At 34.0% G+C, this 23,212-nt stretch overlaps 1 protein-coding gene across 1 annotated transcript in view; it reads right to left on the bottom strand.

Annotated features, from left to right (window-relative positions):
* Positions 1-290: 290 nt before the first annotated feature.
* GTF2A1L (general transcription factor IIA subunit 1 like) overlaps positions 291-23,212 on the bottom strand; it is a 34,766-nt gene continuing 11,844 nt past the window's right edge. Inside the window, exons 5-9 of the mRNA XM_019719195.3 lie at positions 22,461-22,545; positions 20,952-21,541; positions 6,966-7,226; positions 6,204-6,293; positions 291-398 (exon numbers count right to left, since the gene is read on the bottom strand). Coding sequence (XP_019574754.3) covers positions 291-398; positions 6,204-6,293; positions 6,966-7,226; positions 20,952-21,541; positions 22,461-22,545 — 1,134 coding nt within the window. The remainder of the gene's footprint in view (positions 399-6,203; positions 6,294-6,965; positions 7,227-20,951; positions 21,542-22,460; positions 22,546-23,212) is intronic.

Raw genomic sequence — 23,212 nt, forward strand, 5'->3', positions numbered from 1 at the left:
TTCATGTTCCATCACATCTGACTCATCTATGCTTTGTATTGGTACAGATAATGAGGCTTAAAAAATAAATAAATAAATAAATAAATAAATAAATAAATAAACCCTGTTAAAACAGTAAATGAAAGAAATATAAAATCGTATATTTGTATCTGCTTCTGAATTATAATTTTATTAAATTCCATACAGTGAACTAAAAACTTGAGCTCTGTGGGCTATATTTAAATAAAAATAAGTTTTACAATACATGATATAGTCCTACTGATGTTTATGATGTATGGAGCTCATAAGTTTTACCACTCTGCATCACCAATGGCTTTTGCAAATACATAGTCTCTCCCTCCAAAACACATAACACCATCTTTCAAATAGAATTTCCATTTGTTCTTGCTTCGATGAATCTAGAGGGGGAAAAACAGTCTAAATTAATTAATTTTAAAGTCAAAGGATTATTTACATTTCTTTTCATATCACATGGGATTATTCTGAGAGTTCTTTAAAATAAGACCTCCTCAAGATAGTTCGTTCATTCATTCAGCAAATATTTAAAGTTCTTATGTGTCAGATATTGTTTTAGGCACTGAATATATATCAGTTTTTAAAAAGAAAAAAATTATATATATATATGTATATATATAGGTATATATAGAGACATATATATGTACATGTGTATAGATATATATAATTATACATACATATATATATAAAATCCTGTCTTTGAAGAGTTTACATTTTAGTAAGGATAGGGGAAACAGAAACCTAATAAATAATATATTATATAGAATATTAAAAGGTGACAACTGCTATGAAAAATAGAGCAAGACAAGGAAGATCACAAATACAGAGGTGGGGTTATCATTTTAAAGAGGAAAGTCAGGGTGGTTCTGACTTATGAGGTAACATTTGAGCAAAGACTTGAAGAAGGTCAGGGATAAAGCCAGGAAGATACTGACTGGAGAGCATTTCAGGCAAAGGGAACAGAAGTACAAAAGTCCTGAGGAGGAACATGCCTGGTTGCTCAAGAACTGCAAAGAATTCAGTATATCTGCAAAGGAATCAACAGAAAGGATGCAGTTAATATTAGCAGGAATTTTTTTTAAAGTGGTGTTTCACTTTAAAGAAAAAATATCACAATAAAACACTGAGCAAGGTCAGAAGACATAGCTTATAATTTATTAGATTCTATTGGCTGTTCTTTGAATTCAGTAAGTCAGCCTAGATACAGACAAAATAAAAACTAGGAAATCCCACTGTCTCAAGAGGTAAGAAATTATAAAATCATTCTTACTTCTGGGTAAAACATAAGTGACTACATATTTTAAAAACCTTAGAAATGTATGGTCTGAAATCAAGGGTAAAAAATTAAACCTAGTTGACTGCAAATACTAATCAAATCAAGGAAGAGAAGTCTATGACTAGTACCTGGAAAAGAACATACTGAAGAGGACTAGCCCTACTAGATACTAAAACCTCAATAATGAAACCAATTAATACAGACCAATGGAATAAAACCGAAAATCAAGAAGTAGACCCAAATACATAGAGAAATTAAGTAGACGATAAAGAAATCATTCTCTTATCATTGTGAACAAGATAGACTTTTCAATAAATAATGTTAGGAAAATTGGGTAGCCACTTAAAAAAAAGTTGGAACCAAATGTCACATTATACACCAAAATAAACACCAAATGGATCAAGACTTACATTTTTTTAAAAGAAACCAAAGAAATACTGGAAGAAAACATGGGTGAATCCCTTTAAAATCTTGAGGCAAGAAACAACTTTCTATTCACGACTCAAAATTTAGAAGCAATACAAATAAAGGTGGATAAATTAAGCATCTGCATTAGAGAAAGAAAAAGCACTGAAAGCAAACAACTGAGGAAAAAGTACTTCCGCATATACCATATACTTCTGCTAATTTCTCCCAAAAGAATACAACTCTTAGAAATCAATAAATAAACCAATAATCCACTTTTTTAAAATAGAAATTATGAACAAGCAATTCACATAAAAGTAAATACAAATGGCCCTTAAACAAACAGAAATTTTAAAATTTCACCAAGATATCATTTTTCACCTTTCCTAATAGCAAAGATCCAAATGTTGTATTATACTCAATTGGCAAGACTATAGGAAAAGAAAAGCACTCAAACCTTGTGATGGGAGTATACACTACGATAGCCTCTAGGAGAGCATTCTGGCAATATCTAACCAAATACATTTGCCCTTTGACCCAGTAATCTCATTTCTGGGGATTTATTTAATAGATAACTGCACACATATAAAACCTCTTATGTATGTGGCCATTCAATAGCAAACGACTGAAAACTAACTCAAATATTCATCGGGGGGATCAGTTAAATAAATTTTAATGATTCTACAATGGAATATTACACAGCTATCGAAATACTTGCACAGAGATCTCCAAGATAGATTGTTACTCTCTTTAAAAGACAATGTGCATTTAGTGGTTACCAGAGGGTAAGAGGGGGAGGGGTGGTAGATGAGGGTAAAGGGGATCAAATATATGGTGATGGAAGGAGAACTGACTCTGGGTGGTGAACACACAATGGGATTTATAGATGATGTAATACAGAATTGTACACCTGAAATCTATGTAACTTTACTAACAATTGTCACCCCAATAAACTTTAATTAAAAAAAAAGACAAGGTGCAGAAAAAGCATTATTTGTGCTACCTTTTAGACGTGTACTTGAATAAAAAGAACATATTAAGAAGTTAATATAACTGATTACTTATTTGTACTCAAGGCAGAGACAGGACAGGAAGCACAAATGGTGAAGGAATGGGAACCAGACTTTTCAACGTATAACTTTTGTAGTGTGTTGTTGTTTTTAATGATGTGTATGCAGTATCAATTCAAAAAACAAAACATATACTACACATGAGAGAGAAAAAGAGATACTGTGCTACACACTTAGCAATTACTCATTAGCAAAGCATTGTACTGGACAAAGCCAGCTATAAGCAAAACTTTGCTAAACTTGTTAAATGAAGATGCAACGTATTCAAATAGTTTCACACTTAACTATAAACAATGTCTTATTCATAGCATAGAACACTTCCATCTATAGTAACAGGTTTCATTTCACCATTAATCTTCCCTATGATATCCTTATTACTTTAACCTTTACATTAATCTTACACAACCCTTAGGCTTCTGAAATAACATGTCCATACACCTTAATTCTCACTCAGCATGTTGACCAATGACCTTCATTTAACCTTTTCTCATAGCACATCTTAATTTTGGTGAAGTTTTTCCCCAATCGTTTAATTAATATATTTTAAAGGTAAATTCCTTGTGTTAATCAAAGCCAAAAATACACTAAAAAAAAAAAATGTTTCTCAAAGTTTAATGAGCATGCAAATCACCTGGGGGTGTCTTGTTAAAATGCACATTCTGATCCAGTAGTCTGGGATAAGACCCCAAATTCTGCATTTGTATCACTCTCCAGGGGAACGATGCCACTAGCCTTCAAAACACACTGAGTAGTAAAGCCCTTAAAAGACTTCTGAGAAGTCTTTCAATTTACTTGAGTCTTTCAATACTACTTGAAACAAGCCAACTGATGACGAGAACTGGAAAGTTACTCTTTTATAAAAATTCAGTATGACAGTGTTCCCTTCCACCCCGTTTTCACTTTATAGATGCATTCTCTTTGATAGCTATCTTCTAATTTCATCACTCACTTTTAAAAACTTCTCAGTGGTTCCCCAATGCCTTGGTTTCCATTAAAATTTTTAGTATTGTTCTTAAAATATTAACTAATTAGACAACGAGATTTGTTAACACTATACATCTAATGTCATTCCTATCTGCTGCACAGATTGTTATAAGAAGCAAAAGTGTATGAAAAAATACTTTGAAAAATATGTAATTAAATATGTACCACTATGTAATTAATTACAAGCAATTTCCCACACTGAAGTACAACAAAGGATACTCTATCCATAATGGTCTAGAAAATTCTTTGTGCCTCTAGGGAATGCACATATAATTTAGTGCCTTATACTGTTTCCTCCATAGAAGGCAATACACTATTTATTAAAAAGTAACATAAGTTTCAAACTAAGAATGGTCCTTTTTCTATTACCTATTCCTGCTTATATTTATGTTTACCAGCACCTAAATTGACATTTATTATCTGTATAAAATGTTATAGGACAGAAAACAATCTTATTTTTAGAGAAAAGGATTTATTTTTTACAACAATTCAAAACAGTATGCTCTGTTTCACGGGAGTATACTGAAATTGTTACGGAAAAAAGTCAAAGACGTAAACACGCATTAGTTATCCCTGAAATGCAAACGAAAACCTCAGTGAGGTACCGCTTCGAACCCACTAGGATGGCTAGAATCAAAAAGTCAGATAACAAGTGTTAGTGAGAATGTGGATCAATCTAAACCTTCATACACTTGGTGGGAATGAAAAATACTACAGCCACTTTGGAAAACAGTCTAGTAGTTCCTCAAACTATTATTATTACATGAACGAGGAATTCCACTTTTACATATGTATCAAGAGAAATGAAAATACATGTTCACACAAAAATTTGTTACAGCCGCATTCTTCTTAAGAGCCAAAAGGTGGAAACAACGCAAATGTCCATCAATAGATGAATGAATAAACAAATTGTGGTATGTCCGTTCAATAGACTAGTATTCAGCGATAAAAAGGAATGAAAAATTGTTACATGCCACAACATGGATGAAACATTAAACATGGTGCAAAGAAGCCTGTCACAACAGACCACATATCACATGATTCCTTTCATATGAAACTCCAAAATAGGGAACTCTAAAGAGACAGAAAGTAGATTAGTGGTTCCTTACACCGGGTAGTGTGGGGGGAGGAAATAGGGAGATGCAGGAGTGAGAACTAATGGGTATGGGGTTTCTTTTCAACATGATAAAAATGTTCTAAAATTGTCCATGTTAATGGTTGCACATACCCATGAATATACTACAAGTATTGCATTGTACACTTTAAAACTGCACATATCCATGAATATACTAAAAACCATTGAACTGTACACTTTAAATAGGTAAAATATGTAGTATGTGAATTACATCTCAAAGTTTCCAAAAACTAAATATGTAAATATGCATGAATTAAGGACAAAAACTGACCATTCTGCTACATAATCACAGTATTAGTGTTTTGTTTTTTTTAAAAAAAGAGTGTTATATTTCTGTTGCTAAAGTTAAATTGCTACTAACTTAATTTCTCGGCTTGAAACCTGAGAGACATCTTCAATCCTCCTTTATTATAGACAATTCTATAATGCCCTACACATCACCAAGTCCCACTGATTCTTCCATCATAATCTCTGACTCTTCCATGTTCTACACGGCCATCCTTAACCTGGAATCTGGTTACTTCATGTTTGCACTAGTGCTGTTCTTATCATTTGCCTCTTCTAAGTCAGAAAACGCTTCCAGTTTTCAAACCCAATTACAATTTTCTCAATAACATCCTTAGAAGGCTAATGTGCATCAAATCAATTCTAGATTTCTCCTACCAGGATTCTGGATTTTCCAATCTGCTCCCAACTTGGTTCCCCACCCAGCCTCATTTCCTAATACATCCAAAAGGAGAACACTTCAAGGCAGAGCTGCCTCCTCACTGCCCCTTGTACATTCTCATGCATTCATTTCTCTGCCTTTTATTGGGCTATTCTACTGTGAACGCGTACTCTCCACACTTACCTATATCCTACAAATCATTCAAGACCTATTTCAAAGCCCCACATCACCCATGAAGGATTTGTGGAGGACTCCAACTACAAATGATTCTTGTACCTCCTAGCCACTTTTAGGAATTACTACCTGGGCCACTTATCTTAGTATTTTATTTACCTTTCACATATTTGGCTGTTGATTTACCTACCATCTCATTGTATGCCATTCTATTATTCCATACACAAGCATCTTGTTTCAATAAGAGCATCACCTCCTTGAGATAAGGACTCTCGCCTTTTTTGTATCACTGAGATCACCAGCACAGTGTTACACCCAAAATACACCCCCAAAACTTACAGAATTAATTAGCTATTTCCAGAATAATTTAACTGTGAACTATAACTATAACCATCATATTTCCCATCATTATACACACCTTTCTACTATTAATTAATGCAGTTAATAAACCCCAAGTCTAAAAGGTGACTACAGTACCTTGTCATACTGACAGACAATTACATTATCCGTGTCAAACAGGTCTGGCACATCCTGCTCACTGACATCATCTCCAGAATTTAAAGGGTCCTAAAGATGAAAGACAGTCACATTAAGAAATTTAATGATGCTTTGTATTTTTTAAAGACAGACATATGTAAAGAAAGGAACTTGGAGAGACAGAATAGCAGTGTACTTAAAAGTCAAATAGCCTGAGTCTGAATCCCAACTTGGCCAATAATAACTACCTACTTTCAGCAAAAATCCTTCTATCTCAGTTTTCTCATCTGAAAAAAACGAGAATAGTAATAAGACCCACAGGGCAGTGAGAATGTCAAATAACATAAGGCAGGTGCGACTTAATATAGTACCTGGAACATATGTAAAGCCAACCATAAATGATAGTTCATACTACTTATATGCTTCTTAATTACGTATTCCAAAGATTTTAGTGCTGTGTTAGGATTAGAGCAAATACAATATGCCTCTACCCTGACTACCTTCTTTACCTCCATTCCCATGCCCTAAACCTCCCACTATCTCTAGTTAAGACCAACAAATACAGTGGCTGATCACTAAATACTTAATTCCAGTTTAAATCAGAGTTTAAGATTGAAAGTTGAAATACTAGTATACAAATTAGTCTCATTGTAAAAGACTAAAGACAGAGTTAATCTTAATTGTTATTCCTCTTAGTTCCAAAGTATATTAAAGTACAAATGTTAGAAACAAAGAAAGTTTCAGCTCAAAAGTAATCCTCACCTCTTCCACAATTTCTATTTGAGGGTCTTCATTATCACTGCTGTTGGCAGTTGAATCTCCATTTGATATACTGTCAGCTTCTTCTTCAAGTACCTTCAGGTCTCCTCCATCAATAATCCCCAGAAATTCATTCTCATCTACATCTCTTGTACTTCCTATTTCATCATTGGAAGATGTATCACCAGTTCCATCTATTTGAATTATCTCATTAATATCATCATCAGTTATCTGAATGCTTAAATCCATCTGAGAATTAGAATCCTAAAAAGAAAAAGAAATGCAGTAACTTCTCAAGTCAAACAATGTGTATAAAACATTGAATTACACAAAATATAAAATCACTTAAACATCTCATAAGTGGTCACTTAAAGTGTTTCTTTTCTGTAAGATGATGATGATGTTCCCTAATTTTGAATTATAGAAGACCCCTAGCATTTCTATTAAACATAGGAATAATTTTTAAATTGTAAGTAAAGTAAACCCATTTACAGTCATACATAGGCAGCAAATGAGTTCACTGCTTTCAGATAATATTTACTGGTGTTTATATACCTTAAATTTATATAGTACATATTAGGTTTTAACTATTCCATGAAGTAGAAAGGACAAGTGACATCATGCTCATTGGATAAATAAAAAAACATAATATAAAGGACTGCACTAACTAAACAAGCCAAATATAAAAGGACAAATATAAATCAAAATTGATATAACTAGAAAAAAGAAACAAATCCAAATTTATAGTTGGAGATTTCAATATTCCTCTCTCAGTAATCAACAGAGAAAGTAGACTGATATTCAGTAGAAGACCTGAACAACACAATTAACCAACTTAACATAACTGGCATTTATAGAATACTCCACCCCAAAACAGCCAAATGTGCATTCTTTTCAAGGGTACACAGAAGTTCACCAAGATGGACCATATTCTGGGTCATAAAACAAACCTTAACAAATTTAACACAAAGTATGTTCTCCAACCACAAAGGAATTAAGCCAGAAATCAGTACCAGAAAGATCTGTGAGATCGAGCTAAAGCAATGCCTAGAAGGAAATTTCTAGCTTTACATTATATTATAAAAGAAGCAAGTCTCAAATCAATAGCCTAAAATGCCACCTTAAGAAACTAGAAAGACCAAATTAAGCTCAAAGCAAACAAGAAATAAACATAAGGAAATAAATGAAATTGAGAACAGAAAAAAATAAAGTCAATTAGACTAAAAGTTCATTCATTGAAATGATCAATAAAATTGATAAGCCTCTAGCCAGACTGACAAAGAAAAAAAGAGAGAAAAATACAGATAAACATTATTAGGAATTAAAATGCCATAAATCTTGAACATTACAAGGATGAGGAAATTGTCTTTTATTTGGGCTGGGTAGCTTATAAACAATAGAAAGTACTTCTCATGGAGGCAAGGAAGTCCAAGATCAAGGTACAAGAAGATTTGCTATTTAGTGAGAACCCACTTTAGGTTCAGAGATGGTGCCTTTTCACTGCGTCCTCACATGGCAGAAGGGTTAGGGAGCTCTGTGGAGTCTCTTTTATAAGGCAACTAATCCCATTCATGAGCTACTCACCTTCCACTCTCATGACCTAATCACCTCCCAAAGGCCTCACCTCCTAACTACCATCACCTTTAGGGGTTAGGATTTCAACATATGAATTCAGAGTGGGGGGGATGACATAAACATTCAGACTGATAAAAATCAATTTACAAAAATTAATTTTGTCCGTATAACAGCAGTAAACAATTGGAAATTGAAAAACAGTACTATTTAAAGTAGCAAGAGAAAAGAAATTCATTACATACAAGGGATCCGCAATAACAGGCAAAAAATTTGAAGGCCAGAAGGCAGCGAGATGATATATATATATATATATTTAAAGTGCTGAAAGAAAAGACTGTCAACTGAGAATTCTATATCTGGCAAAACTGTCCTTCAAAAATAATTGAGAAATTAAAGCTTTCCCAGATGAAAGCTGAAGGCATTAATTACCATTAGCCTTTCTTAAAGGGAGTCCTTTAAACTAAAATGAAAGAAAGCTAAAGAGTAACTTAAAGCTTTACAAAAAATATAAAGTTCTCTGGTAAAGGTAAATACATGGACAGATACAAAAACCAGTATTATCATAATTTTGGTATGTAACTCTACTTTTTATTCCTCTATGAGTTAAAATACAAAAAGCATAAAAATAATTTTAATTGTAAATCTATATTAAGGGGTACATAATATATAACATGTAATTTGGTATATCGACAACAAAGTGGGGACAGTGAAGCTGAAAAGGAGTAGAGTTTTAACGAAATTGAAGTGGATTTGGTGTCAGTTCAAAATATACTGTTATAACTTTAAGATGCTACTAGTAATCCCCCTGGTAATCACAAAGAAAATATCTATAGAATATACACAAAAAGGAATAAGAAGGGAATCAAAATGTGTCACTACGAAAAAAAATCAACTACACACAAAGGAATGCAGTAAGGAAGGAAATGAAGAAACTAAAAGACACACAGAAAACAAACAACAAAATGGCAAGAGTAAGTCCTTCCCTATCAGTAATTACTATAAATGTAAATGGATTAAACTACCCAATCAAAAAACAGAAACTGGCAGAGTGGATTAAAGAAGAAAAAAAAAAAAAAAAAAACAGGTCCTAACTAAATGCTGTGTACAAGAGACTCACTTGAGATCCAAGAACACATATAGATTGAAAGTAAAAGGATGGAAGAAGATATTCAATGCAAATAGTAACCTAAAGAGAGTTGAGGGGGGGCTGGGGGGAAAAAAAGCAAGTTGAGAGAGCTATACTACTATTAGACAAAATAGACTTTAAGTCAAATTCTGCTGTAAGAAACAAAGAAAAACTTACATAATAAAAGAATCATTTCACCAAGAAGATATAACAATTACAAACATATGCACCAAATGCCACACCAAAGTGGCAGAACTGAAGGGAGAAATCGCTCTACAATAACAGTAGAAAACTTCAATACCCCTCCTTGAAATATGAATACAACCACCAGACAGAATATCAATAAAGAAATAAAGAATTTAAACAATACTATAGACCAATTGGACCTAACAGACATATACAAAACATGCCATGCAACAATAGCAGGACCCACATTTTTTCCAAAGAGCACACAGAACATTCTCCAGGATAGAACATATGTTAAGCCACAAAACAAATCTTAATATTTAAAAAGACTGAAATCATACAAAGTATCTTTTCTGATCCCAATGGAATATAACTAGACATTAATAGCAGAAGGAAAACTGGAAAATCCACAAGATGTGGAAATTACGTAACAGACTCTTTAAAAAATATCAATGGGTCAAAGAAAAATTTTCTTTAAATCAAAAGAATCAAAATCTTTCATCAAAAGATAAAAATATCTTGAGATAAAAGAAAACACAAAACCCCAAAACTTATGGGATATAGTAAAAGCAATGCTAGGAAAGAAATGTGGAGCTATAAAGTCTCACATTAAAAAAAGAAAAAGACTTCTAAGCTAACAATCTAAATTTACACCTTAAGGAACTATAAACAAAAAAGAACAAATAAAGCCTAAAGCTAGTAGGAGGAAGGAAATCAGAGCAATTAAGTCAGAGATAAACAAAGTAAAGAAAAATGATAGAAAAAAATAAACAAAATCAAAAGTTGGTTCTTTGAAAAGACCACCAAAGTTGATAAACCTTTGGATAGATTGATGAAGAAAAAAAAGAGAAGACTCAAATAACTAAAATCAGAAATGAAGAGACTTTACTACCAATTTTACAGAAATAACAATTATAAAAGAATACTATGATTATATGCCAACAAACTGGATAACCTAGATGAAATGAACAAATTCCTAAAAACACATAAGCTACTAAGACTGAATCATGAATAAATAGAAAATCTGAATAGACCTATAACCCATATAACCTATAATGCCCAGGACCAAAAGGCTTCACTAGAGAATTCTACCAAACATTTGAGAAGAATTAACACCAATCTTCCAAAAACATCAACAAAATACTAACAGCATTCAATAGCACATTGAAAGGATTATACCATGACCAAGCGGGATTTATTCCTGAAATGCAAGGATGGTTTAACATATGAAAAATCAATGTAATACAACACATTAACAGAATGAACAGGAAAAAACACATAATCACCTCAACTGACACAGAAAAGTATTTGACAAAATTCAACATCCTTTCATGATAAAAAATTTAAATTTAAATTTAAATTTAAATTTAAATTTAAAAAATAAACAACACTCACAGTAGGATTATAAGGAAATTGCCCCAACATAATAAAGGCCACCTATGAGAAGCCCTCAACTAACAGCATAGTCAAAACGGTGAAAAACTAAAAGCTTCCCTGACATCAGGAACAAGGCAAAAATGCCCACTCTTGCCACTTCTATTCAACATAGTACTGAAAGTCCTGGCTACGGCAAATAGGCGAGATTAAAGAAATAAACAGCACCCAAATCAGAAAAGATGAAGTAAAATAATCTCTGTTTGCAGATGACATGATCTTATATGTACAAAACTCTAAAAATTACACACACTCACACACACACACACACACACACACACACACACGTTGAATTAATTCAGCAAAGTTTCAGAATACAAAATCAATATGCAAAAATCACTTGCATTTCTATACACTAACAACTAATAACCTGAAAATCATTTAAGATCAAATAAAAGACTTAGGGATAAACATAATCAAGGAGTCAAAAGACTTCTTTACTGAACACTACAAAACACTGTTGAAAGAAATTAAAGAAGACACAAATAAATGGGAAGACATTCTGTTCATGGATCAGAAGAGTTAACATTGTTAAGATGTCAATACTACCTAAAGCCATCTAACAGATTCAATGCAACCCCTATCAAAATCCAAATTACATTTTTTACGTAAATAGAATAATCCACTTTAAAATTCATATAGAATCCCAAGGGACCCTAAAAACCAAAATAATCTTGAAAAAGGAAACACAAATTACATTTTTTATGTAAATAGAATAATCAAGTTGGAGGTCTCACATGACCTGATTTCAAAACTTACTACAAAACTGCATGAGTCAAACAGTGTAGCAGACAAGAGACCAATGGAATAGAGAGTCCAAAAACAAACCCTCAAATACACTGATTTTCAGCAAGAGTGACAAAACCATTCAATGTGGGGGAAAAACAGTCTTTCAACAAATGGTGGTAGGAAAACTGGGAATCTACATGCAAAAGAATGAAATTGGACCCTTACTTTATACCATATACAAAAATTAACTCAAAATGTATTAATGATTTAAACGTAAGAGCTAAAACTGTAAAACTTAAAAAATATCATAGGGGAAAATCTTCATGGCGTGGGATTTGGGAATGATTTCTTAGCTATAACACCAAAAGCACATGCAAAAAAAAAAAAGTCAAATGGACTTCATCAAAATTAAAAACCTTTATGCATCAAAGAACATTATATCAATAGGGTGAAAGGCAACCCATAAAATAGGAGAAAATATTTGCAACTCATATATCTGATAAAGAATTAATATCCAGAATATACAAAGAACTCCTATAACCCAAAAAGAAAACAAACAACTTGATTTAGAAATGTGCAAGGGACTTGAACAGACATTCTCCAAAGAAGATATACAATGGTCAATAAGCATGTGAAGATGTTCAATATCTCTAATCATTAGGGAACTGTAAATCAAAACCACAATTAGATATCACCTAACACCCATTAAATGGCAACTATCAAAGGGAGAGAAAAAAACAACAGAAAAGTAACAAGTGCTAGCGAGGATGTGGAGAGATTAGAACCCCCGTGCACTGATGGTAGGGATGTAAAATGGTGCATCTGCAGTGGAAAAAAGTATGACAGTTCCTTAAGAAATTAAAACTAGAATCGCCATATGACCCAGCAATTCCATATCTGGCTATATACACCAAAAAATTGAAAGCCAAGACCAGGGACCAATATTTGCACACCAAAGTTTATAGTAGCATTAGTCACAATTGCCAAAAGATATAAGTAAACCAAGTGTCCATGAATGGATGAATGGATAAACAAAGTATGATATATATATATATGTGTATGTATGTATGTATGTATGTATGTATGTATGTATGTATGTATGTATGTATATATAGCCAATGGAATATTATTTAACCTTAAGGGAAATTGTGACACATGCTACAACATGGATAAACACTGAAGACATTATGCTAAGTGAAAAAGGACACAAAAGGACATATATTGATACCTACCATGGTCAAATTCACAGAGACGGAAAGTAGAATGATGGCTGCCAGGGACTGGGGTGAGGGAGGACTAGGGAATTATTGATTAATGGGTATGGAGTTTCAGTTGGGTAAATGAATATGTCCTGGAGATGGATGGTGGTGATAGTTGCACACAATGGGAATGCACTTATTGCCACTAACCTGTACAGTTAAAAATGGTTAAAATGGTAAATTTTTACCACAATAGAAAAAATAGGACAAAATCAATAGTGCTAATAAACTGTCAACTATGTAATAAAACTGTGAAAGAGTGCTGGTAGCAAGAAAAATTGGCACACCTCTTTTGAAAAATTCCAGCAATGTATTTCAAGAACCATGGAAATTTTCAGTTTTTTCTCAATAAGCCTACTTTTGAAAATGTATTTTTAAAAACAATACAAATTAAGCTTAAAATACGAATAGTTGTTTATTACAGTGTTACTTTTAGAGCTATTTATAACAGCATCCAAAACCATGAAATACTCAGATAAAAATATAATAAAATATGTGCAATATCTGTATGTTGAGAACTACAAAACATTAATCAGAAAAGTCAAAGACCTAAATAAATTGAAAATGTATGATATTCATGAATTAAAAGACTCATTATTATAAAAATGTCCATTCTTCCCTTGCTGATCTATAAATCCAACACACTCCAAATCAGAGTCCCAGATGCTTTTTTGTAAAAATTGAGATGCTCATTCTAATATTTATATAGAAAAGCAAGACAATTAGAATAATCAAAATAACTCTGAGAAATAACAAAGAGACTCATACTCTCTGATGTCTAGACTTACCACAAAGCTACCATAATCAAGGAAGCATGATACTAGCAAAAAAAGAAGACATGAGAATTAATAAAACAGAGTGAAAGTCCACAGATAAACCAACACACATATGGCAAGTGATTTTCATTAAAGGTGAAGTGCTTTAGACACTCAATATGCTTTACACAACTCAATAGGGTAGTCTTTCAACAAGCGATGCTATAACAATTGAACACCCTTATGCAGAAAAAACAAACAAGCAAAAACCTTAAATCCTAACCTTGTACTACATACAAAAGTTACTCCAAAATGGACCACAGTCTGAAATGTAAAATCTATAAAATTTTTGTAAGAAAGTATGAGAAGATCTTCGCAACCTTTGGTTAGGTAACACACATGAAACAAAAATCAAAAGGAAAAAAATAATAAATTAGTCTTCATCAAAAATCACAAACTTCTCCTCTCCAAAAGACAGTGCTAAATAGCAAGGATGTGAAGCAACTACAAAACTTACACTTTGCTAGCAGAAATGCAAAATTCAACCACACACTGGTGATGGAAATAGTCACTTTGGAAATGAGTTTGGTAGTTTCTTATAAGCATACAGGTACCAAATGACCTAGAAACCCCACTCTTAGGTATTTACTCAAAAGAAAAGAAAATCTAAGTCCATGCCAAAAACAAACAAAAAAAACCTGCTCATGAATGCTTTTAGGAGCCTTCTTCACAAATACAAAAGCTGGAAACCTAAATGTCCAAATGGTGAATGGATAAACAAATGTGGTACAATAGAATATACTGATATATCCAACAACACAGATGAATCTCAAACGTATTACACTAAAGTGATAAACGATATATTCCATTTGTTAGTCTTCTGGAAAAGGCAAACCTATAACAAAAGAAAACAGATCAGTGAATGGACTGCTAGGGGGTGGAGGCGGAGAGAGAGTATTGACTACGAAGGGGAATGAGGGACTTCTTCGGAAAGTTCCTAGGATTATCTCACTTCAATATCCTCTTCCAAGGTGGTAATTTGATCAAAATAGCCAGCACTTTTGTAGCAACATCCATAATTGATGCGATAGGACCATGAATAGAAAGATTTAAGTCTCATATGAGCAAACCTCCACTATACACATCATCAGCGAACTCCTCCAAGTCAAATTGTTATGAAGGGGTTTTACATCTCTCAAAAAAAAAGATGTCTCCCCAAGGATCAATCAAAGGCTTCAAGCATTGTCCTTTGAAAAGCCAGAAAAATGCAGCATGAAGGAGAATTTAACATTTTGCCTGCACTTTTTGACAAATGTCTTGGAAAAGACAATAATTCAATACCTTCACTCTAATGTATTTGAATTTCATGGCAGCCGACAAGACTTCTTTTAGAATTATTGGCTGTGTTTAAGCACTAACGCACGCCATGTGCTGAAATAGATAGCAATGTTCTCCTCACTGAAGCAGCAAACCCACGTGTTGCCCAGCATCTCAGGAGCACCATCAGCAGTGCAGAGTGTACCAAATTTTGCTAAGCAAAAACACTTTTCATTATTACCAAGATGTCAATTTCTAGTTCTCAAAAAAAGGTCTCACAACATAGGAATTTTTTTCATGGTGCCAATGTGCAAATAATGATCAAAATCAGATGCTGGCTGCTCTGAGAAGCACTCGTATTTTTTATCTTGTTGAATGTTAAAGGAAAGTCATGGCTGATGCATCTATGAATTCCAGCTGAATATGAAAAAACGTCAACAGTTGCGATGACATCACCTGAGAGGCACTACTTCAGTGTTCTTTCTCTGCTCTAAAACAGACCAACTCAGTGAGTTCGAAGGTTCTCGGTTTCACCAAGGTCTCTTCAATTGCACGTGGCTTCTATAGCTGGATAGTACAATGAACAAACGCAGAGGATGCTTCAAGATAAAGCTTTGTTTATCAAATCCCACTTCCAGCCTTTCCAATTTAAGCTATACTCTTAATGAAAGAAACATATTTTTCCAATGGCTGGTAAGGCCTGACAGAAGTTCACACCCTTATGTGGGGATCAATATAAATCAAGAGAAACCTAAGCTATAACATACTTTGTTTTCACATTTTTAAACTAAACTATGTGAAATTCAGTTGCCTGAAATCATAATGGCAAGACACATTTTTAATTCTTAACAGATTTAACCCAGGTATCTATCATAGCAGCAGTGATTATATATTACCTCACCATATACAATAGCTTCCCATGCCACTCTACTCTTATTTGGCACGAAATATACAGTATTTTGACAAATATTAAAATTACTCTGTTAAATTGGCTTTTTTCCTATAAAGAGAAACATCAAGTATCTGGTTTTTAAAATCTCTGATTTAGATATTAATTTAGGAGTGACATATAGTGACTCAAAATATATTTGCCCAATTAACTGAATTCTGAATTCAAATAATTATACGATATATGATCTTTTAGAGGAACATCCGAATGGATTTGGAAGAAAAAAAACTCTCGAAGTTATATTCTCTCCCCTCACCCCATCTATTTTTCATTCATACACTGATTTTCAGCTAGATAAGTGATTCTTAACTTTAACAATACAATCACCTCAGAAAGCTCTTAAACACTAATGAGTGGAATCTACCCCAGACCAATTAGATCCAAAACCCTTGGGTTAGACCTAAACGTTATTTTTTTTTAATTCCCCCAATGATTCTAATATTTAACAAAGGTTGAGAAGTACTGAGCCAATAATCATAGATCCTGTTCTTTAAAAGCTTATATTCTAGTATACATGAATGTGTACATATTCTTAGGTGGTAGGTATACAAGGATTAATGTACCTGTCAATGCAAACAAGACATTTGGGTGTATCTTTTAAGTACATTATAACAGACACACGCTTACGGTGATATGGTAACACAGAAGAGACACATTCAATCTAATAATGAAGACGGAGGAATAGGTAGAGAGGTACTGAAGATTTCCGGAAGAAGTAATAAATGGATAAGTAGGAATTACCAGAGGAAAGGATGGTGGGGAGAAAATCCAGGAACGAAGCAAAGAGGATAACAAAAGCAAAAAAGAGAGGGAGGGAAAAAAAGGCTGACACAGATTCACTTACAGTTTGGTGTTCCCAATAAAGTAGTAGGCATGAAATGAAGGAAGAGTAAATAAACTCTGGCTGAGAAAAAAACATTGAGGTCCCTGCATGCGACATTACGGAGCTTGAACTTTATCCCGTAGGTGATGGACATTCAGTGACTTGTTAAGCAGGCTGCATTTGGAGTAAATCTCTGGTAGCCGTAAGGACAGAGATAATAGCTAAGATGCACTGAACACTTACCACATTGATTATCTCACGTAATCCTCCCACCCCCACAACTCTGTGGTAGATACTTTATTTTACAAATCAGGAAACAGCAACGTGTCCAAGTCACAGGGATAAAGAAGGGATTCAAAAGAATTCTGGTCCTTGAAGCCTAAGCCTTTAACCGCTAGGATGGATGGACCGGGAGGAGTGGAGTGAGAAACAGCAAAGACTATAAGCTAATAAATTAGTTAGGAAACTATTATGTTATCCCAAGTGAGAGACAATTAGGGCAAAGTCCGTAGGGATGAAGATGAGGGAACAGATTCCTGAAATATTTAGTCCTAAAAGTTATTAAAATCACATGATTCAGCCTTAAAAAGGAATGAAATTCTGACACATGCTACAACATTTAAGAACTTTAAAATATTATGCTAACTAAAATAAGCCAGTCGCAAAAGGACAAATATTGTATGATTCCACTTAGAGGTATCTAGAGTAGCCAAATTCATAGAGACAGAAAGTAGAAGTTACCAGAGGCTGAATGGAGGTTATAATGGGGAGTTACTGTTTAGTGAGTACAGAATTTCAGTTTCAAATGATGAAAAAGTTTTGGAGACGGATAGTGATGATGGTTACACACCAGTGTGAATGTCCTTCATGCCACTGAACTATGCACCTAAAAATGGTTAAATGGTAAATTTTATGTCATATGTATTTTACCACATTCTAAAAATAATTTTTAAAAAGCAGATGATATAAGGAGATTAAGGGGGAAAAGAACCAAAAGATGATTGCAGTCCTTAGCTTGGGACACCAGGTGGGCAGTGTTACCATGCAGCATCTCTGATGAGGAACAATGAGTTATTGTGACATTCTGGCAGAAGTGTCTGGAAGGCAAACAGACACAAGAGGAAGTTCAGAGGAGTAATAGGGTGGAAAGTATAGTGATCAATAGGTGGTAGTTAAAACCAAGATAAGGCATGAGGGTGGCCGGATTGCTCAGTTGGTTAGAGCAGGAGCTCTGAGCAACAGGGCTGCCGGGTCAATTCCCATGTGGACCAGTGAGCTGCGCCCTCCACAACTAGATTGAAGACAATGAGCTGACATGGAGCTTCCAGAGGGGAAGCCGGATGGTTCAGTTGGTTAGAGCGTGAGCTTTCAACAAGGTTGCCGGTTCAATTCCCCACCATGGGACGGTGGGCTATGCACCCTGTAACTAAAGACTCAAAACAGCGACTGGACTTGGAGCTGAGCTGCGTCCTCCACAACTAGATTGAAGGACACGACTTGGAGCTGATGGGCCCTGAAGAAACACACTGTTCCCCACTATTCCTCAATAAAATTTTTTAAAAAGATAAGGCATGAGACTGCCCAGGGAAAACATGAAGTAAGAAATGAGCTGAGGATAGACCCTTAGGAAACAGGAGGGACAGATAAAGAAAAGGAGCTTCTGAAGGAGATAAAAGGATGCAGTCAGAAAGGTAAATAATTAAAAGACCAGGCAGCAGAAATGACAATATTTGGCGTTGGGGCAGTGAGGATGGCCGTGCAGGACAGGCAAGAGATAAAAGGGAGTTAAGATACACTACCATACCCTTTTATCTCCTAATCCTATTTTTTGGAGTTCTAATAACGACCCGAGTTTCTAGTTCTCTATGGCATTATAAGATTTAGAAAACTAAATTCCCACATTGAGGAAGAACTTAATATAGTGACATACAGTTTAAAACAGGAACACGTCAAAAATTGTCGGGAATATATTTTACGAAACAGTAAGAATGTTAAATTTACATAAAAATTTAAGATCTCTGGTAGTCTACACAGGAAAAATAAACAATTAGAGCTAATTGTAACTTGCTTTAAGCAATAAGAATTTCTGAAAAACTAGTTATAAAAAAGCTATTTATAATTTTTTTGAAAATTACATCAGCATAAACTTTACCAGATTATGAACTATTTTAAAGCTATCCTGCAGTAAATTAATAAAAAATGTTTTATAAATACTTTTGAATATTTGGATTTTTGTGTTTTAAATATATTAATAGATCTATTTTAATACTAACCGACAAGTTATATGAAAAGTTACCCAATATATCACACGCCCATAAGGCATTAATGGCACAATTTTAAAGCTTACTGTGGTGCTAGAAGCTAATAAAAACTCTACACATCATCTCCAATAATTCTAAAAATTATGAGGTTAGTTTTATGCCCAGTTTACAGAAGATGATTTCAGAGAGAAACATTGTGTAGCTTGCTTATGAGTGAGGAATCTGGAAGTTGAACCTATTGTGGCTCCAAAGCTTAAGCTCTCAACCACTATCCCCTAAACAATCCTTGATACACCTCCCTTAACTAATCTATTTCCCCATATCAGAACAAAGTACAAGTTGACATCTAGTAAGTAACAGTAGAGTAAGTCCTTAAATTATCACACCAAAACTCTGCAAAGATCATACAGAGCCCTGGAGAAAAATGTCTCTAAAAGTTGTCAGTAATGAAAACAAACACTTATTTTAGATTTAGTTATTTTACCTCGAAACCAAATGTTTCATAATTATGAGGTTAGCCTAGATTTCTTAAATTGTATATATTATGTGGAAAATATAACAAAAAAATTTCTAAACACATTTTAATCTTAGTACTTTATAACAAAACTAAACTAGAAACAGATGCTAAAAGATACTGAACAGGCTTCATCAAATATCTGAAACATTCTGAAATAGGTCAAATAGCTTCTGACAGGCATTTTCTTTATTGGTTATCCCTCTCTATGCCCTATAGTTTTCCCCTTCTACCTCGGAGAATGAAACGGTGGCACTTAACTACCCATTGCTACAGATTTGTGCAGCAGTTCTAGAGGACCACTACACCATTAGCTAGAGACACATACTTTTACTTATTTGTCATATGCCACTAAATATTGTATAAATGGAGTTAGCTGTAAAGCACGCTTTTTATTGTAAAAAGATAACATGAGTTGTTGTTTTTTATCTTACCACCCAAAATTCTCCATGAATCCTTCTGCCATCACAATGAATTCCTTGGAAATTAATAATTAAAACCTATTTTCAATATGGATAGTTAATTAGAAGCTATTTTTTACTGGTTTGAATGCCACGAGAAATTAAGTTAACTAGTGTTTTAGCAAACAGGGAGAAACAAAGTATCTACTAGAAGAGAATTCCTCATGTAGGAAAATTTTTCATCTGAGAGCTTAGAAAAATTAGGTAGAACAAGGAAAAAAATACTTCGGATCTCTTGTATATTAAGTACGACAATGAATTAACTTCAAAGTATTCATTTAATCACTAGGATGGATTTTTGTGTCTTAAATTTTATCTGCAGACAAAACAATTCTCACAATGTAAAGGAGAGGTAAAAATGGATTACCTTAAAACAAACGCATTTTCTTCAAAAAATATTCTATTAATTGAAATTAAAAGTTTAGAAATACTGAGCATGAATACTTTAAAAACTGATTATTATAGTAAAAACAATTTTTAAAATCTTCTAAAGGAAAAAACAAAACTATACTTCTGAGTAACCGTATAGCTTAAACTCAGGATGTCTAATCATTGGCCACGGTTTATCCCCTAATACTCGTAAGTTAAACTTAAAACTACCTTCTCTGAGACAGGCAGGCTGCTGGGCTTCTCTGTATTTCTTGGCTGCGTTACAGAATCACATCCAAGCATTCTCTTTCTAAGAGCACAAAGCTGGACATCAGATATGTGCTGGTGCTGAGGCCCCTGAGGGCCCGGGGAGAGGGGCCCACCAGGCCGATTTGGAGTCATGCTTGCTGGAACACAGAGTAAAGGCTCCACGTCAGCATCTGTTTGAAAGACCTGTGGAGAAAATACAACACCTGGAAGATGGATAGACTGAGAGCCCTCCGGCTGACTCAGCAAAGCTTCAGACATGATTTTATGCTCATTTCCAGGAGGTACAAGTATATCACTGGTGGCATTTTCTAAATGCTTCCTATCCACTGTCCCAGAATAAAGAACTGTGGGTGGTTGGAGCACAGTCTCCATTCGCTGTGCTTTTTCAGTAGTTGCTTGAAGAGAACATGGGTTCAGTCGTGGAACACTGCTCTGTGTTATTGAAGGCTGCCCAAGCTGCTGAAATACTTGCTGAATTGGGTGCTGAAGAATAGCTGCTCTTCCACAAGGCTGTGTCACCATAACTGGTACAGTGACTTTATAAAGGTGACCTTAGAAAAGAGAAATCAGAGAGAGAGAGAGAGAGAGAGAGAGAGGAATCAAACTAAGAAGAGAATCCTAATTTCCTTTCAAATAAAATTTTTAAATATGTTTTACTTTAACTCTAGCCTTTCCCGACTATTGCTAATACGGCACATTTTGAGATACATACAGGCCACCAATATTAACTCCGTGATCCTTTCCCGTTGTTTCATAAATTACAATGTTACCAACCCAAATTGCAGTTTTAACAAACATAATCATGGAGAATATATTTTATACATTTAAAATATAAGATAAAACAATTTTAAGACAAGGATACCAAACAAGAACTTAATAATTGCAAAAGTTATCAAATTTATCCCTCCTCCTCCCCTTAAAATTCTACTGAAAAGATGAAATTTCTTTGTTGAACACTGAGTTAGATGCTTTGCTTAAACTTGGCAACAACCCAAAGAATAGGTATGATTCTCTTTCAAATCAAGGAACCATACTCTGAAAAGCAGAGGTTGGTTAATCTCCAAACATTTTGGATATTCTGTTATGTCATACAATCTCCAGTAAGAAAGGAGGCAAAAGTTGATCAATATAAATCTTTAGTTTTTTCTTGATCAACTAAATGCAGAAATGCAGATATGTTTAGATATCTGACTTGAATCAGAGAAAACATATATAAAGCATCTTATACAATGCTGGGAAAGACAATTAGGAATGAAATACAGGACAGGCCTGGTACAGTTGTCTTTCATGGTAGATTGCCTTCACAACACTAATAATCATCATTCATCACTACTTTTAAAATAAGTTTTATTAAAAGTTCCCATGACTTCAATAACTTCTGGCATAAAGTTTATTTTAAAATCATGAAAATTAACATCCAGAAGGCAATACCAGTGCTAAAAAGAAAACACATTCAGACAACACTCTTACCAGATGCAGTCTGTAGTATCATACCTGCTGGTACATGAATAGGATAACCAGGAAAAGCCAAGTTTGCACTGGAGTTGGAGGACCCCTACATGATAAATTTATATTAGAAAGTTAGAAAAGGGCTTTATTTGTATCTTCGTTCCCTGATCTCTCAGAGAGTCAAAAAATCTGACTTATAAAACTTGCCCACTACATAGCTTTGCCTGGGCCACTGATCTTCAAGATGTGAAGTGTAAGATCCACAGCTGTTTATAGGAGACCTCTAGTCTGGAAGTTGATCACTAATGGTATTTTTAAGTATGTAATACAGCAGTGTATAATTTTTACTTTGGAATAATTAAAACTTAGGGTTTTAAATATTTTAAATACTAAATCAAAAGTCAATTAACATTTTTGCCTGTCAGACCGGCAAAAATTCAAAAGATTAATATGTGATAAAAATCAATTCTCTCAGACTGCTTGTATGAGGGTATAGGGTACAACCCTCTTGGGGGCAATTTTGCAGTTCTCTTTGGGGTATAATACTGCAGGTGTCTTTCACTTTTTACGTTATAAATTTGTTATTACTTTTTAGAAGTATATGATTTCTTTAATCAGGAAAAAAGGTATTTCCAAGAATTTCAGAGGCAGAGCTATTTCTTCATTGGTCTCCTATCAAAAGCAGCACTCTTCTTCCCAAAAATCCTGAAAGGGGTGTGGTTATCATTTGGTTTTAATGAAGAAATGGAAATAAATAGCCCACTAAACTCTTT

Source organism: Rhinolophus sinicus, chromosome 2, assembly GCF_057876585.1.
Source record: "Rhinolophus sinicus isolate RSI-liver-muscle chromosome 2, RSI-T2T, whole genome shotgun sequence".
Taxonomy (NCBI): Eukaryota; Metazoa; Chordata; class Mammalia; order Chiroptera; family Rhinolophidae; genus Rhinolophus; species Rhinolophus sinicus.